This window comes from Diabrotica undecimpunctata, chromosome 7 (assembly GCF_040954645.1).
Source record: "Diabrotica undecimpunctata isolate CICGRU chromosome 7, icDiaUnde3, whole genome shotgun sequence".
Lineage (NCBI taxonomy): Eukaryota > Metazoa > Arthropoda > Insecta > Coleoptera > Chrysomelidae > Diabrotica > Diabrotica undecimpunctata.
Genome location: NC_092809.1, coordinates 28783772 through 28802337, shown reverse-complemented (window position 1 = coordinate 28802337; position 18566 = coordinate 28783772). Strand labels below are relative to the sequence as shown.

The 18566-nt window shown below is 29.0% G+C and overlaps 2 protein-coding genes across 2 annotated transcripts in view; one reads left to right on the top strand and one right to left on the bottom strand.

The window, feature by feature from the left end:
- Positions 1–3491, bottom strand: part of gammaCOP (coat protein (coatomer) gamma) — a 28638-nt gene extending 25147 nt beyond the window's left edge. Inside the window, exons 1-4 of the mRNA XM_072536970.1 lie at positions 3359–3491; positions 3175–3305; positions 2905–3085; positions 2571–2784 (exon numbers count right to left, since the gene is read on the bottom strand). Of these exons, the coding sequence (XP_072393071.1) occupies positions 2571–2784; positions 2905–3085; positions 3175–3305; positions 3359–3395 (563 nt within the window). The 5' untranslated portion in view covers positions 3396–3491. The remainder of the gene's footprint in view (positions 1–2570; positions 2785–2904; positions 3086–3174; positions 3306–3358) is intronic.
- A 452-nt stretch (positions 3492–3943) lies between these two features.
- Positions 3944–18566, top strand: part of LOC140445131 (uncharacterized) — a 62786-nt gene continuing 48163 nt past the window's right edge. Inside the window, exons 1-3 of the mRNA XM_072536971.1 lie at positions 3944–4065; positions 4225–4322; positions 4438–4578. Of these exons, the coding sequence (XP_072393072.1) occupies positions 3990–4065; positions 4225–4322; positions 4438–4578 (315 nt within the window). The 5' untranslated portion in view covers positions 3944–3989. The remainder of the gene's footprint in view (positions 4066–4224; positions 4323–4437; positions 4579–18566) is intronic.

Genomic DNA, 18566 nt, shown 5'->3' with positions numbered 1-18566 from the left:
AAATGATGATGTAAAAAATTATGTTTGATATCTAGTTTACACTGTTTAGTAATAATGTTAAATATAAAGGTATGTACAGGACATAAAAACACAAGTACAATTCTTTACACACTCAATCTCGAAAAAATTTTTATAAAGAACAAATTGAAAATAGTGAATACAAAACTAAAATATCTAGGCAATTAGTAAAAGATATTAAAGGTAATTCCAAAAATCAAGCTAATTTCTGTTTACAGGGTGACCGTCAGATGCTTTCTAACAAAATAAATCAATTTATGACACATGCAATGCTAGAAGCTGTAAAGAAAATAAAGCATGTAAAAAATTTTCAAATTAATATCGAACAAAATAGTAATTGCATGTTTCTAACTGCCGTTTTAGAGAATGAAATAAGTCACATAATAAATCAGTTAAAAAAATAGCTCTGAATATGATGAAATATCAACTGACTTAATTAAATTTGTTTCATCAAAAACTCCTCTTCATCTCTATTTTATAATTAGTACTTCCTTCAGGCCAGATAAATTTCCTCAAAGTTTTAAATTGGCAATTATGAAGCCACTACATAAAAAAGGCGATGTTACTAAGATAGAGAACTATAGAACAATAAGCTTTCTTCCATCATTCTCAAAAATATTCAGAAAGTGATGTATTCCAGACTACAAAACTTTTTTACTACAAATAACTTATTTAGTAGTTCGCAGCATGGTTCTCTAGCAGTGAGGCCTATTGAGACAGCTACCTACGATTTTATATAAAATTTTTAGAAAAACTAGAGGCAAAGATGAAAATACTAGCTGCTCTTAAGACCTATCTAAGGCTTTCTATAGCCTAGATCATGTTCTTTTATTACAAACATTACATTGTTATGGAATATAGAGACTGGTGTTGAAATGGAAAATATCATTTCTCACAGATAGGTTACAAAAAGTATGATTGGAGAAACAGTGATGTAAGGTTCCCTCTTAACTGATCAACTTAGTCAGGCATATCACATGTGAGTGTCTTGGGTCCTTTTCTCTTTTGTCTATATAAATAACCTGCCAAACACAGTGGTTCTTCAAACCTTGTAAATTTTGCTGATGACTCAAATGTTCTGTTCTGGGAAAAACATATTAGAAACACTAGTCGAAGTGGCAGAGCAAACTAATATGCAAGGCTGAACAGTGGTTCATTTGAAATAGGCTGTTGTTTAATACTGATCAGACTGTTTTTGTTTACTTTAGAACTGGTCAGTCACAAGAATAGTTCCCTGATAGTCAATTTTCTATCACAAAACCTGCTACTCATTAAGAGTTTGAAGAGTTATCCAATCATCTGGCATGCTGCAGTGGATCCCACAGGAAATGGTCTAAAGCATTTATATTGGTGGAATGAGTGGGCAATTCAATAAAACCATGTCTTACAATCCATCTTCTTGGAAACATATTATTTAAGTATTGCCTAACCACATAATCATAGTGAGGTGTAGTTCCATAATGTTGTAGCCAAATACTGTTATTCTCTAAAAGTTTCCAATAATGAAATTTCCAAATTAAAAAGACAATAGAAAGATTTTATGTGGACTTAAAAATACCCTGACTAACTCAGATATAAAACTGTTTTTCAATAAATTTAAATATGTGGGGCCATTTAAATGTCCTTCAATGAAAAAGATTCTAATTATTATTTTATAGTCTATTATTCTAGCTTTTCCAGTAAATTTCAGGTTTTCTAGATACTGGATGTGGTATTCACACATCCAACGAGGACTGTTACTTAATCAGTGGTAATTATACTGATTGACATTTAACTTAATAACAAAAGCGGTCTCATTCCAAAACATTATTAAAAAACTTTGGATCGTTTTCCCATAATTATTTCTGGAAGCTTTTCTTGTCTTTGAAAATAGTTATCTGACAAGTCTTGAACCAATCATACCATACATGGATGGAATTTATTATCAAGTAAAATTCTTATTATGGATTTTTGCAAAATATCGAGTTTCCCAGATATTTGTCCAGTATTCAAGTGTGAATTATCTTCTAACATGATACAAACATTCAAGATTCATCTTTACTTTTTCTTATGCATCTGGATTTGGATAAACCTTTTTGTGATAAACAATATATTGTGATTTTAAATAAACACCAAAAATACTAATTTACTAAAACACCAAGTTGTTATTGTTACAGTTACAGCTATCTTAATGTATTATTTTAACTTGGGAGGACATAATGCAAATTTAACTATAACACATAAATTATAACATTTAGGAATAGTAAACATTACATAAAGAATATTCAGTATTTTTTAAAGATTTCAAAAATATGCAGGATGATCTATTTGAAATAAAAGAGTTTATTATACAACAGAAAATCTGACAATAAAACTATAATAATTAAATAATACCATAAGAGCATCTGCCAATTTGTCATCATAAGAATCAATGATAACTGTTTAATTTCAATACATTCTTGATAATGAAACTCATTCTATTCTATTAATTAAAAATCCTAAAGATGAGCATGCTAATTTTCTATTTAGTTTAAATTATATGTATTAAAAGATAAATGAATTTGAATACTCACTTATCACTATTTACTGCTTCTTGAGCTTCATTTACCCATCTTTTTACTACATCTGGAGCCAATTTGCTCATATGTAATGAACTAATTAGTGCTGCTGAACTGACAGCTGGGTTTCTATCTACAATAGCTTGCTTCATATAACGTTCTATAGCTTGAAGCATAGTAGCATCAGTAATACTGCACAATGCTCTAATAGCTGCTGCTCTGTACATGTCTACAACACATGGAAATATATATAGTATACATTAAAAAAGTTATGAGAATAATTTTCTAAGCTGAATTTACTTGATCTGTACCAATTATTATAATAAGGCATATTTTATTTGGAGTGTACCTTCTTTACCAGTCATATCTTTTGTAAGACTGGATGTTACAATAATGACATCATCAGCAACAGAACTGAGTTCTTTAATTCCCAAATAAACCATCCTTCTTAATATTACATCTTTTGATTGGAACAGTTTGGTCATAGCGAAGAAAACATCCGTGGCCTCTTTGGCACTCAAAGTTTCGCCCTAAAAAGGTAGCAGAAGTTAAATACTATTTACTAAGCAGATATGTGAATAAACAAATAATTACACAGATACGATATAAAAGCTTTTACCTGGTTCAATAAATACAACAGTTTTGTTAGTATTGGTGTACATTTTCTTGGATTTACACTAGTTTCATTAAAAACTCTAGCTTCTTGCAAAACAGTGGTTTTTTCCAGGTTTTGAAAAGCACTTGATCCCCCTAAAATAAAATACACTAAAATAAAAGAAAACATATCATATTATTATTTTTACCATCATCATCATGAGTATCCCTTTTAAAAGTACCCATTTTAATTAAAAACTTTTAAATAATTCGATTTAATTTCTTTACACGTCACATCAGCCGATGATCAAAATAAACGTCATAAACGTCAAGTCAAAACTCAAAACTGAAGTGTGGCAAAACAAGACGACAACATTGATACATAAAATAATGTTATGTTTTTTTAGAGAATTAGATGTTTTAGTCTCTTATTAATTATATTCAATTTGCATAATATAAACACCATAAAAGGTAAACTAAGATACGGATAATTTAGCACAAGCAAATATTTTGAAATTTATTATGTGAAATATATTATGTGCAATTATATGTGATACAAAGTCCTATTATTCTTATTATGGAAACGTCTAAACTGAGGCTTTGAAATCTCCATTGCATACATAACATTATAGTTTGTAAATTTGCATCTACATTTACATTTTATTTAAAATTACGACATTTAATTACAAACGTGTAATCGATATTGCCTACGTTGAAAAAGTAAAACTGTAAATTATTGCCTAACAACATAACCCTTACCAACATAACTTCATCTGACAAAAATTACTACACAATCAATTACGCACCTGTCACGCACAGGATAAAAGCACAACATTCATTATGTCATTGGGAGAGAAAACAGAAATGTCTCGCTTATACAAATTAGCTCAAAAATTTAATTGTTTTTATCTGACAGGTATGTGTGACAATATTTCTTTAATTTCTGATAATTTTTGGACAATATTTCATTTAAAATAAGTATGCAAATCTAATTTTAAAGCAGCTATGGCTGGCTATTGATCTTTAGTAGATACACCCATACAAATTTTTATAAAGTTAATTTGTGGTTTTGTAGGTTTAAAATCAACTGAATGTAAACCATTTTTCGTAGAAGGTTACCAAGTTGGTCTGGTCAGACCAGATGTGATGAAACAACTTATACGATATCCTGAGGTAGGCAAAAAACATTAAATTTACATGTCACTGGGTATTTATATTTCGAAAATTGTTATTTTAATTACCACTCCCGTAAAAAACGTAGTGTTAATGATATCAATTTTTCTTTTAGGTGTTTTTAGTTTCTTCCGGGTGTGTGGAGTTGAATCCTGCTTTCAGAGATTATGAGGAGAGAAGTGGTCATGTTGAGAGGGTGTTAAAAGAATTACGAGCAGAAAATGTCTTTATAGCATTGAAAGGCTGGCGAGATGAGGTTAGTTATCAATTATTTCATACTAATTTTATCAGAATAGTATTTCAGCAAGAATTTTACTCTAAATTGTTTCTTGCTGAAGAGTTATGCATAATATCAGAGAACAGTAATCTATCACTAAAATATACTTAATTATACTTAATTTAGATGTAATGCATTCAATTTGGACCATTGAATCATTGAAATAAAGTGTATAAATTATGTTGCAATTTCAAGCAATCCTGTTTTAACCTGTATTAATTGTGAATAAATTGAATAGAAATGGAGCTATATGTGAGCCTCATGGGACTCCAGAAGTAACATTTACAAATAATAAAATAGCTCCTTTGATATTCACATATTGTACTGTATTGCTTAAATTAACTGTTTATTGAGTTATTAGATATAGCAGGATACCAAAAGAATCCTATGAATCAACAGAGAGTAGTTTACAGACACCAGAGAAACTGGCTATGTAATTTTGATAAAAGATAAGATTAGTTGAAGTTGATTGATCCAAAACCATGCTATTCTTCAATCAAAATATTTTTCCAATGCCATGACAATTCAGGCTCACAGCATGAACATTGGTCTATATACTTTCTTTTATCTACATGTATTATCACCATTTTTATGAATTATCACATGAGTCACAAAGCTGTCATGGCACTAGGTACATGGAAAAGTTTGTGATTGTAAAGACAAACCAAATAAAATCTGCATTGGTTTAGATAAACAAATATATACACATTTTAACAAAGAATGAAGGAATATAATCCAGGCCACACCTCAACTTATCTTTTAGATTCATAATTGACTTATAGTGAGAATTGTATAAATGACTTATTGACCTTCTCTGTTCTATTTGTTAGATCTAACTGAATGTTACTGTAGACACTAGAAATAGTATTGCAAATAAATCTGCAAATGTTTTTAGTTCTTTACATTGAGAGCACAGAGTGAAAAGTAGGTCATTATCATGTGTTGACTGAGTACTTTTATATGGTAAATGGGGAACTTTTGTGGATATAAAGAGTTATTTTAGTTCCTTAGTAATTTAGTGAGGTAACCTGGAGTGCTTGCATACTTTTAGCAGCATAAAGCTTGATATTTAATTAAATATTATTTGATAAAAATTGTTGATTAAATAATCAATGTTTATAGAGTCTATAAAAGTATTCCAGAAGAAATGTATATACATAATTAAAAATATATATTTAATTCCAAAACAATTGCAATTTTAAAATCAAAATTATTTTATTTTTTTATTATTTTAAAATCTAATAATAATATAAATTATTTTAAAATCAAAATAAGTCTTAAATCCAAACTTTTTGAAATACCATATATATATTTTATAACCAAATGAACTTCATCACTTTCTTCACAAGAATGCATGCTCCGGTAAGACTGTTCTTAAATTTTTCTTGTTGAATTTTGGTTTTATCAAAACTCATTTTTGTGTTGACTGAAAGTTTTTTTAGATCTCATACTAGACTTTTTTACACTGGTAGAGTTTTTTGTCTTAGGTATTTACAGGATTTTTTTTAATGACCCAATACATTCCTTGCAGAAAAATATTACAATACATCTTTAAATGGGCCTTTAGGCCAGGATTTTTCCTGTAACTCCAGTGATTTATTTTATTGTACACTTTTTGTAGTTTTTCATTTTATTGACATAAAAACTATTGAACAAATAATAGTTTATTCCAATCAAATTGATTCAAGTACTGGCATAATTTTATGTATAACTTTTTCTGATCTGTATTTAGTCTTTTGTAAGATATAAAAATCTATAAATAAATCCAAGAAGAGCTGCCTATGTAATTTCTCTCAATCATATTGATATAATCGTTGTTGAGATTAAGAAGATCAATAATAAATAAAGACATTAAAAATATTTTTTTAATCGATCTATGAATAGTACAGTTGACTTCTGTATAAAAACAGCTTTTGGATTTAGTGAGCCGGAACTTAAAAGTTTGTATAAATGTTTCCTAAAAGTTGTTTATAAGTATAATTTCAATATACTATAGCCGAAAAATTAACAGAAAAACAATTTCAAGATAATATATAAGATTATATATATTATAACATCTTAACATCCCGCATTAAATAATAACTCACCCTTTAGATATAGAAAAAAACAAGATTAACGCAGATCAATTTCAAATATGATATGCATAATAACACAATTGATAGAAAAATACCACGATCACCACATAGAACTATGCAGTAATTTCATAGATTTCACAGCATTTGACTGTGTCGAGAGAATATTGTTAGAGCAAATGAAAAATCAAAGCATTCCGACATAGCAATTGATTAACAAAAACAACAATGGAAGGATTTCGAGAAAAATTCGTTGTTTTCAACTACTTTCTTCAACATATGAATGAGAATGGGAAAAATAAGAAAAGCCAGGAAAAAAGCCTTCTTAGAACTCACAACTGAAGCAAAGAAAACAGAAATAGAATTAAAAAAAAAAACAAAATACCTAATATATTTAAGAAAAAAGTAGACCACAATAAAGGTGATTAAAGTAGAAAACTATTCATATCAGGCAACGAAAGCTAGTAGAGTTACAACATACTAGTAGAAGACAGGAAACCTTAGCAGGAAGACCACATAAAAGTGGCAATTAGACCGATAGTCACATTTACAGTCAAGACAATGTGCTTCACAAGTAAAAGATGAAGAAAGATTAAGAATATTTGAGAATAGAAAGAAATTATGGGTCTAATAAGAATAGAAAATTGAGCAGAAGAATGAACCAGAGATAAGAGACTCGATGAATGGAGAAGATATAGTCAAATTCATTAAAGCACGGATACAGAAGCACATATATGAGGTGGATAGGACACATAGAATGAAGAGAACCCTTCCTGATTAAGAAAGTTACCAGATGCAATCCAAAAACAGAAAGACTGAGAGAAAGACCTAAAGAGAGATACAAGGACCAGAATATTAGAGACATCAAAATAATGACAGTAGGAAACTGAAAAGAAGTATTTAAAAACAGAGAACAGTGGTTCACTGCAATAAAACAATCAGAAGAACTTAGAGAGCGGCGATCATTCTATCAGGAATGGAAAGCCTTGGTGCTTTGATGATGTTTATTTTTACGATGACATGTGCCAAACCGTTATTGTTACACTTTTATTTCGCTAATTTTCTCTTTTACACACTGTAAACTTGATATTTTTTTCGAAGTATTTTACCTCGTATCAATTTTTGTTGTAGATATATTTTTCAAAATATTCAGAAAAACTGATAAAAAATGGGTTTTGCAACATCAATTTTTGCGATCTAAAGCAATTGAGGCGTTTTATCAGACACTATTGAGAACAAAAATCGATTGCTAGCAATTCTGCTTGAAATATTGTATTTCCAAGGGCTTTTGATGGTCTGGTGTTATGACTCTATTCCTACTTACCTACTCCCTTTTGTTATTTAAATCCATCGGTTTAAAACGTGAGGGCATTTGCTGTGATTTGTGCGGTTTTGTTCTTTGTTAATTCATACTGGTTTATGATACTATTTAGTTTGAGATTGAAACCTCATTTTGCAGTAAATCTGTAGATGCCCAGTCAGATCGCTGGCTAGAAGTAGATGAAAGTGACAGGGTCACCTTCATCTACTTCTAGCCATTGTAAAACATCTTACTCAGCTACATGTTCTCCGACATTATTGTATTGTCCTACAGAAATTAAATCTATGTCTGCATCTGAGCCATCAAACAAATTCTTCCAACCAATTTTTAATGTTTGCTCTTTAACCTCTTCCCATGCTGCAGCAAAATTAAAAATTGTTGATTTTAAATTGTAAGACCTTAAGTTTTGCAAGGTACGCTGCCCTCTTGTATCTTCTGCATTATCTTCATCATGCAATACAACCATTACTTCGTCTAAAAACTTTCTGCGATATATTCGTTGGGTTGCCAAAATTATTCCCTGATCCATGGGTTGAATAAGCGATGTTGTATTTTTTGGCAAAAACATACAGCTAAAGTTGCCATCTTCTGAATGTAGAATATTTTCAGAGGGGTGAACAGGAGCATTGTCTAAAAGCAATAAACATTTCACCTCTTCGGGCGGTCTTTTTAGTTTTAAAACCTTTCGAACGTGTGACTTCCGAATTATCTGCGGAAAAATCGGTATCGGTTGCAAAAATTATACCTCTTGTGACTAGTTTAAAAGATTTTCTACAAGGAATACGTACAGAATGTTCCAGCACGTCCAATATCAAAGAAGGCCTGATACATGGTATGGCAAAAGCTACGTATTTAGATCCTCGTTTCAAAAGAAAAGGTTTTGATAATACCAACGCAGTGATTCGCGTTAAAGAATCTTTGTCAACCGAGATGCGGAGGCTTCTTAAAGAAGATCAACAAATGGAAACTTCAGAAATGCAAATTTCAGTTGCCACTCCTGATTCAGATAGTGATGAAGATTCCATATGAAAGAGTTTTGATGCAAAAATTTCGAAGAGCCAGTCAACTTTAGCGACTTTAATAATTGAAGAAAAACAATACACAGAGGAACAGAATATTAAAAGAAAAGAAGATCCTTTGAAATGGTGGAAAACGAGGGAAGTAGTTTACCCTACTTTGGCAAAACTAGCGAAAAAATATTTATGTGTAACTGCTACGTCTGTGCCTAGTGAGCGAATTTTTTCCAAAGCAGGTCAGGTAGTGTCAGACCGTAGGAATAGACTTAAGCCAAAAAATGTGGAGAAATTAGTATTTTTAAACGGAAATTCAAATTTACTGTAAATAATTATTATATTTTTTAAGTTAAGTTTTTTTTAGTTTCAATTTTTCAGGAATTCTGATTTTTTTTCTTTTTCTTTTATTTAGATTTTTTAATTGCTATAATTATTTACTAGGTACCTACCTTTTTATTATTTCCTATACACTTAACTAAAGTAAATAACAAATAGAATAATGTATCTGTATTATAAATAATTTATTAAATTTTATTAAATATACTTATAAAAAGTAAGAAAACGATATTTGTTGCTAATAAGAATAAAAAGGTATCTAGTAAGTAAATATTTTATTATTTTTTATATTTAATTATTCTATTTAATATATACTATTAACTTAAGAAATTATTTATATACTCAATAATATTTATAATCTACTATTGTGTACATAATTAATAGAATAATGAGTATCATAAATAATTTATAAAGTATATAAAATACTAAAATGTTGTACTAGATACATTTTTATTTTTATTAACAACGAATGTTTTATTATATTTTGTTTACTTTTATTTATTTTTATTTACATTTTATTATATTTTATTTTCTTTCATTTATTTTTATTTCTATACATTACTAATAAATGATTTATAATATTCCATTTTTATGTACCTACTAGAATAGTACATACTGTATACCTAACCCTTAAATCCCAAATCATCACCTTGTCTTAAATACCGATAAAAAAATTTAAAAAATCTCCATCTCACAGGCAATAAAGATAAAAATAATGGTAGGTATTCAAGTGTTCAGTAGTCAATCAGTACTCCCGAATCTCGAATACCGCCTCGATACCGAATAGTAATCGTTTGTCTCCCATACAGTAAAAGTAATCAAGTAATCATAGTATACTATGATTACTATGATTATATACTCTGTATATTATACAGAAAGTACTTGTAATTACTCGATACTTGAAAAAGTAATCATTGCACAACATTAGTGTTCATTCACAACGAATAAACAAGTCAAACTACTGTAGAGTTGCGTGAATCCCCGGCCAGCGGTGTAAACACCCATATAATCATAGAAACCTATGCACTATTATATCAGGGAATTCCCTAATAATATGTGATGTTATCACTTTCTGCCTCTTGCCTACAAATTTGTGAATTTTTATCTCATGTTTGTAGATACATTATATTGTGTTTATGATACAATATTATGTGTTTCTCTTACAAATGCTTTGTTTAAGTTATGGATTCGACCATTACTTGATGGAAATTCATTTTATATAACAATAAAACACTGAAAACTTTGTTTTTAAACAACTTGATCAATTTTTATCGTATATTAATTCACTCCACAGTCATATTGAATTTACAATAGAAACAGAACAAAATCAATCCATTAATTTTTTAGATTTAAAAATCATTAGACTTAAAAATAAACAGGAGTTCTCCGTATTTCATAAACCTACCCATACTGACACGACTATACACAATTCATCATCCCATTCTACACAACATAAACTGGCAGCCTATCATAGCATGTTACATAGATTAGTAGAGATTCCGATGTCAAAATACAACTTTGAGACAGAATTAAATATCATTCAGCAAATAGCAGTAAACAATGAGTAGAACGAACAAACAATTAATAAAACTTTAAATCAAAAACTACACAAGAAAGCCCTGAGATTAGTATTTCCATCAAAAAAGAAAAAAAACTCAGTACCTTCTGCTCGATTACATATACAGGCAAAATAACAACAAAAATAGCCAAACACATAAAAAAGAAAGGAATAACACCAGCTTTTAGAACAAACAACAACTTAGGCAAATATAATAAAAACAACAAGAGCCATAATAGAAAGCACTTACACAGTGGTGTATACAAACTTAAATGTGGCGACCACCCAAAAACTTACATCGGTCAAACTGGTAGAACCTTTAACAAACGTGTAGCAGAACATAAAAGGGCTTTCAATAATAAAACAGATTCTACATACGCACTTCACCTTCTAGATTATAACCATTCTTTTAATGACGAATTTCAAATTCTTTACAGCTAAAATAAAGGCCTTAAGCTATGTTTCCGTGTTATAAGTCAGAATTGTTCTTACAAAAATGTAAAAAATAAATAATTAGGAATCAATTATATTATCTAATCTACATTGTTAAATCATTAAGTTAATGATTAAATAAAATTAATCCCATCTGGTGAGGATATTAACTTAATTGATGGCCCAATTTTCAAATGACCCGAATAAAAGTTGAACTGCTAGCTTCAATGATACGCAGGCTAACTTTTTACGTCATTATGATTTACTTAGACATAATTTAAAAGTAATTAAAATAATATTTACTTTAATCTCCCTAAAAGAACATCCCAATTACTGGTATAAGAAGAAGGAATAAATATTTAATATTTCTTCTTTATAAAGAATATTTTGTTGCAGTATATATTTTTCGGAATTCTCTCAGCGTATGTCTTTCTTGCTTGTACATTTGGATTAATGAATTATGTCTAATTTAATTGTTATCTTTGGAATTATTTAGCAATACTATTTGTTTTGGTAATGCGGTTGCCCACTGATAACAAATGGGTATATACAATGAATGAAGAGTTATCTAACATTATGAATTCCTATGATAAAAACTAATATTTAATTTAAATTGCATAATTAAGAAAATATTTTAATTGCATGCGATGATTTAATCACAGCTGTGACTGTGATTTCACTCCTATTGTTTTGAAAGTAGTTGAAATATGTACAGATAATATCTAGAAATATTTATTTTTGACAAAATATAAGATGGCACAGACAAGATTAGTATTCACTATGGAAATTAATTTGCCAGCGGGACAAGTTATAATTTCTGTTAATTTACAAATATGATTTGTTTTTTTTTATAAAGCAAAATCATGGCGTTATTCTATCGTGTTGGAATATTAGTCCTGGGTAATATGGTTTTTTGTCGTGACACTCAAAAAAGCCAGCGTACTGAAAGGTTTTTTTAATGTGTAATATTTATACAAACGTATTCTAACCATTTCTACGTGAGATTTATTGATAATTTTTATTTATAAACAAATTGGTGGAAAAAAATGTACTTGTTGGCTAAGCTTTCTGGCTTTATCGTAAGATTTATTGGCGTAACCATCTTGTAGAGCATGCAAAAAGTTTCAAAATGATGATTTGCAAAAATTTATATACATATTTGTTGTTTAGATAAAAATGTAAAAATGGCAAAATTTGGAAAAAATTAATTTATTTATAACTATTGCAAAAATTGTTCTAAGGCTTTGAAATTTCCCTCAAAGTTGGGTCTTGTAATATTTAATATGTAATAAAAATTTCACATCGATTTGTTTAATTGTTTAAATTTCATTCTATTTGTTTAACCCAGGAAGTTGTATTTTGCAATAACATAGGTCAGAAAAAAATGCAATTATGACAATTTTTCGGATACTAAATGAAAAAATTGAAGAAAAAAAATTTATTATTGAAAAACAATGTAACAAAAATATGCTAATTCTTTACTTATAAATAAACCAGTGATTTTGCCCGTCGCATGCAACGGGAGATCCAATCAATTGCCATCTACAGTCATTCATTAACTTAAAAAAAAATAAAAATGGCGCTTGCACTTTTGGAGTGCCGACAGAAGTGAATACTTCGTATAGCGCGGTATTAATATGTGGGTTTATGAAATTTTACGTCTGCTTATTATTGAATTGTTAATATTTTTTATAATAACACTACACATTTAAGTTCTTTATAATTAAAAAAATCTAAATTTTTTTTTCGTTAAAAATTTTGTTTTTTTTTAATTTTGGTAATTTTTGAAATTTGTTACATATTATACATGGTGGTAATTAAGTAATTAATTAACAAAAAGAAACAGTAGATTCTACACTTTAAAATATTATGATTTAAGCCAAATTGCTTTAATAAAATGTCGATATTAAGAAAGATATATGGGTGTTAAAGTGCAAATTTAAAATTTTATTTTTCGGTATAACTTTTATGTTTGTAAACATTAATGTATAAAAATTTACAACTGGGTACTTTTAAATGTGAGAAATTATAATTTGATGCAAACTTTGATGTAGCTGATAGAGGGCGCCACATATGCCATATATGTGGCATACATTTGCACTAAACTTTTTTGCTCTTTAAGTTACGTGTATTTGTGGCAAAAAATATTAAAGAAACATTATTTTAACAAAAAAAAGGTATACCTGTTAATAACTTCAAAACTCAACAGTTTTCCAAATAATCGCATTTTACAAATCAGCTGCCGAATTCCGATTTAAGGCAATTACTCCAGGCAACGAAAGAAAAATAGACAAAAACATTAATACTTCTGAATTTTGGTATAAAATACCTTTAACTAAAGTTAATAGTTAAGGAAATATTGAATAAAATAACTATATCAGCAGGATAATTAATAATAGGATTTGACAATATAACAGAATATGTAATAGGATTTTACATGAAACATTTTACGTTTTATGTTAAATTAAAGTCATAATCAATACATTTTGTTTACAAACCAAATTAAGAAATAGTTAAATTGAATAACTTTTTGTTAAAATAAGGGTTCGATATGTCCACCATTTTCTTTAATTATTCATTTGTCAATATATTTCATAAAAGATCGTCTCATATTAAATAGGACCATGCAGTATTTATTTCTTCCCATAGTTGTTTGCGAATGTTTACGGGATTCTTATAGACACATTGTTTTAATGCGCCCCATACACCCAAAACAAGCGGATTAAATTCTGGGCTACGTGGTGGCTATAATGTATAATGAATGAATATATTCTTTTGGATACTATCCAAATCTTATAGTATATTATGGAACTACATCTTAATTGATGTAGTAAATGATGTATTAAACTGTGATGTATCTCGTTCATTGGTTACTTATATACACACGGAATAACCTATCGATGACATTACTTATTTATATGGTTACGTTACAGCTTACGGGTAACTATAATTACATCTCGAGCAAATGGACTATTATGATTTACTAACGAACTAATATTATGCTGAACTAAATTGCCTGTGTGTTTACTATATTTAAAACAATATTGGGTATTAGGCCAACGATGATGTTTTTGTAAAAATGTTGAGTCTTTAAGGTTAGATTTGTAGCAAAAGTATTATGAAACAAGACACATATGTGTTATTCAATACCTGTGCAAAATGGGTAAACATTTTATGTAATGAATAATAAGTATTCTTTTGGGATTTTTTATGAATTAAATAAATATGTCAATATCTCACCACATTGCCAAGGAATATGACTACCACGACCAATCCAACGTTCAGAAAAGTTGTATTTAAGTATGTTCTCACTGCCTTCTCTCTAGAATGTGGTGGTGTACCATCTTGATAAACCACATATTTTGGGTTTTTAGATTTTTACAATAGGAAAAAAGTAATAAAACGCCAGTAGGTATAGAAATTTAAGAAACGATAGAAAAGGGAAATTGTCAACATGATGACGGCCAACGTCCGAATACGGACACGGCACCTAAAGAAGAAGATAAGAATCTTTTTTTCAATAAGACATTATCATCTTTGAGTTGTTTTATTAAGAATAAACTATGAATTATGCTTTTCTACAGGTATTCAGTGCTTTACCGCACAAATATCACAACTAAGAATTATTATGCAGCTGACTTATAAAATGCGATTATCTCGAAAACGGTTAAATTTTGAGGTTACTAACAAGTATACCTTTTCTATGTAAAAATAATGTATCTTTAATATTTTTTAACACAAATGGAGCTAATTTAAAGAGCAAAAATGTTAAGGAGCAAACTTATGCCACGTGTGGCATATGTGGCGCCCTCTATCAGTTACATTAAAGTATGTATAAAATTATAATTTATCCTACTCAAAAGCATCCGATTTTAAATTTTTGTCCAAAAATGTTTACAAACGTAAAAGTTATAGTGAAAAATAAAATTTTTTATTTTCACTTTAACACCCTGTATCTTTCTTGCTATCAACATTTTATTAAAGCAAGTTGGCTTAAATCGTAATGTTTTAAAGTGCATAATCTACGGTTTCTGTTTGTACAATTACTTAAGGACCACCCTGTATAGGATTTATTTATCATTTACATTTTTCGTATTATTTTGTATTTATGTTTAATAATTTAATTTTGATTATCATTATATTTCGTTTTATTTAATTATATTAGTTTTAATTAATTTTATTTATTTATTTTTTAAATTTGATTTTACTCTTTAATTATATTTAACTTGAATTTTATTTAATTTTGTTTAATTCTGTTTAACGATATTTTAATTTTGTTTAATTGTCTTTACCTTTATTTAATTTTAATTAATTTTATTTAATTTTAGTAAATTTTAGTAAATTTTTATTTTGTTTTGAAAAAACGTTGACGTTTGTTTATGTAAATCTTACGTTAAAACTACAGTAACCGATATTTTGAGAAAGATAATTTTACGAAAAATTTACTGATGAAGTAGTAAAATAGTAGTAGTAAGGATATTTGAATCATCAATTTGTAGAATGAATTAGCAATCAACCGTACCGTTTCAAGAACAAAATATGATTGAAATGTCAGTTGTTGGTAGTTCAGATTTATTTCCTAGGTGGTATAGTTACCCTACCGGACAAACAGTGTGACTTGTCGTCCTAGCCTTTTATATAGATAGATAGAATTACTTTTTTGTTATTGTTCGTAAAATAATTATATTTATATATTCGGAAAGCGTATATTTTTTCAAGAATTATAAAAATGACGCAGTTCAAAATTAGGGGCCAATGTTTTTGTTCAAAAATGGACATTTTTTTTAAATGCACAGCTTATTTGTTTATAACAATTAAGGGATGTAATTTGCGCCATTTTAATTTTGAATAATCAAAGTGTATGTAAAAAATTTTTGTTCAATTTGCACTTTAGGAGAGTCGTCTGTAAAGCTTCAAATATGAAGTACAAACGCTGACCTCTTGGGGCGGGGGGAGGGGCTGATTTGCAAGGATGGTAAATATTTAATTCCAAAAATAATATAACATTTTTTATATTATCTGCTCAATGGATTTTAATGTTTTTTTTAAATTTATATCTACTTTTCACGTTCTTTACGAATATATAATTTATTTGTTACTAAATTATTTAATATTCAGACAATTGGAAAGTAGCTTGATTGTTCAAAGATTCCGAAAGTAGCATTCCTTATTTTTGTTATTATATGGGAAATAATATCTGATTTTTGATTCAATTTCTGAATCGTTGCTGTGATTAAAGGTTCTGTATTATTTTTTTTGTCGGGATCTCTAGAACTGCTTGTAAAATTCTTCTATTATTGCTAGTATTTCCTTTCGTTAATAGTAGTTATATTTACTCCTCTATTTTTAACTTTATTAAGTGTTGTTTTTTTTTTAAGAAAAGAAGTGAAAATGATTAGATGGATTAGGAAACTTACTATTTTTGTTGGGAGTAAGCCACAGTTTTACTTTAGAATTATGTTTATTTGCTTTTCGATTTCCACGCCGGACATCGTTCTCAAAATACAAAACATTAAATTATGAAACAAATTTTGTTTTTGTTGTTTGGTAAAAAATTATTCTAATAATTTAATTATATCTGACTCAATCATATTGAGAATTCAGACAAGATATAGTATACATTTTAAAATGTAATGATGATAATGGATGAGTAAAGTGACGGAAAAAAAATTAGGAATGCATATACATTAGGGGTATTCTAGATGTGGCACTAATTGAGGCTAAAATGCGAGAGCATTATAATAAGACGCTGCAGAATGTTCAACGTCGAAATGATAATCACCCAATATAAAGAATCGTTGAGATGAAAGTACTTAGACCGAATACGAGAAGAAGTCCTTATTGGGGACGCTTAAATTAGACATATGTGTGACGTGGGTTAGTTTTGGTACGACCCAAGGCAAATACTTATAAATAATTAAGAGTTTTATTAGGGAAGCGGACTCCGCATAGGGATAACGGCAGAAAAAGTGACTGTTTTATGTCACTGATCTCGACAATGTTAAATCAAACAAGTTATATTATGCGTTAGCCCCAATAATGGGAAAAAGACAACTTGCACGAGAAACAAGAATAAAAATATATAACACAATAGTGATACCGACTGTGCTCTATGCAAGTGAAAACTGGACAATTCTGGAAAAACACAAGAGCAGGATAAACGCAATGGAGATGAGACATCTAAGAAGGATAGTTGGAACGACAAAATGGGATAGATTAAGCAACGAGACTATTAGGAGAATGGCCAACCAGGAACCGATAATGAACAAAATAGCAAAGAGACAAATGAACTGGTATGGGCATCTGATGAGGATGCAATCCAATAGAATAACAAGAAAAATTTATGAAGCAAAAAACATCGGAAAAAGGAAAAGAGGCAGACCAAGAAAAAAATGGATACAGCAAGTAGTAGAGGCGGGAAAACTTAAACAAAAATCACTCGAGGAATTGAAAATAATGGCAGGAAACAGAAAAGAATGGAAGAGGTGGGTAAATGGAAATTAAAATAGCTAGCCCAAATCCGACACCCTGTTAGGGTAAAAGGAAGGGGAGAAAGAAAGAAAGAAAGAAAGAAAGATCTCGACAATGTCCACTCGTACCTTTTGAGACTCAATTTGATTTCCTCGAATCTTTTTTTCTCGCGAGTAGCTAGGGAAAATCAGTTGATTTCTGCAAAGCCCCGCTTACAAGAAAAAAATTTGTTTTCAAAGGATATCGTTAGCAACCATTTTTCGTGTAAGTAACAATTCAGTTGTTAATACGATAGTTAACTCATTGGGTGTATATACCTCCCGTCTTTGAAGATGGGAGTTAAGTAGGAGGAGTGATGCTCCATATATTGTACTTTACTACCTCATTTTGATCATGAATGTAAGTTGTTATATCATTCTTTTTTCAATACTTTTTTAATTCTCTAATTGCTTTAATTCTCATTCTCATTTTTAAACATATTCATGTACTTTAAGTCATTTGGTTCCATCAAATATTTTCAAAATAAAATTAAGGCAAGATCCAGTATGTGATCGAGGAGAAATAGGAACAACGGGACATATGATCTTAAATTGTAAAAACATAAAGGATAATGTACAAAATTTGAATATTGATTTTAAAAAATCTTTAAAAGTCTTTCTCAAATACTAATGTCTAAAGATATAAAAGTATATAAAACGCTGTACAAATACAGTTTTTAAACATAGGTTTAAAATTGTAAAATATATGTATTGTTATATTATTAT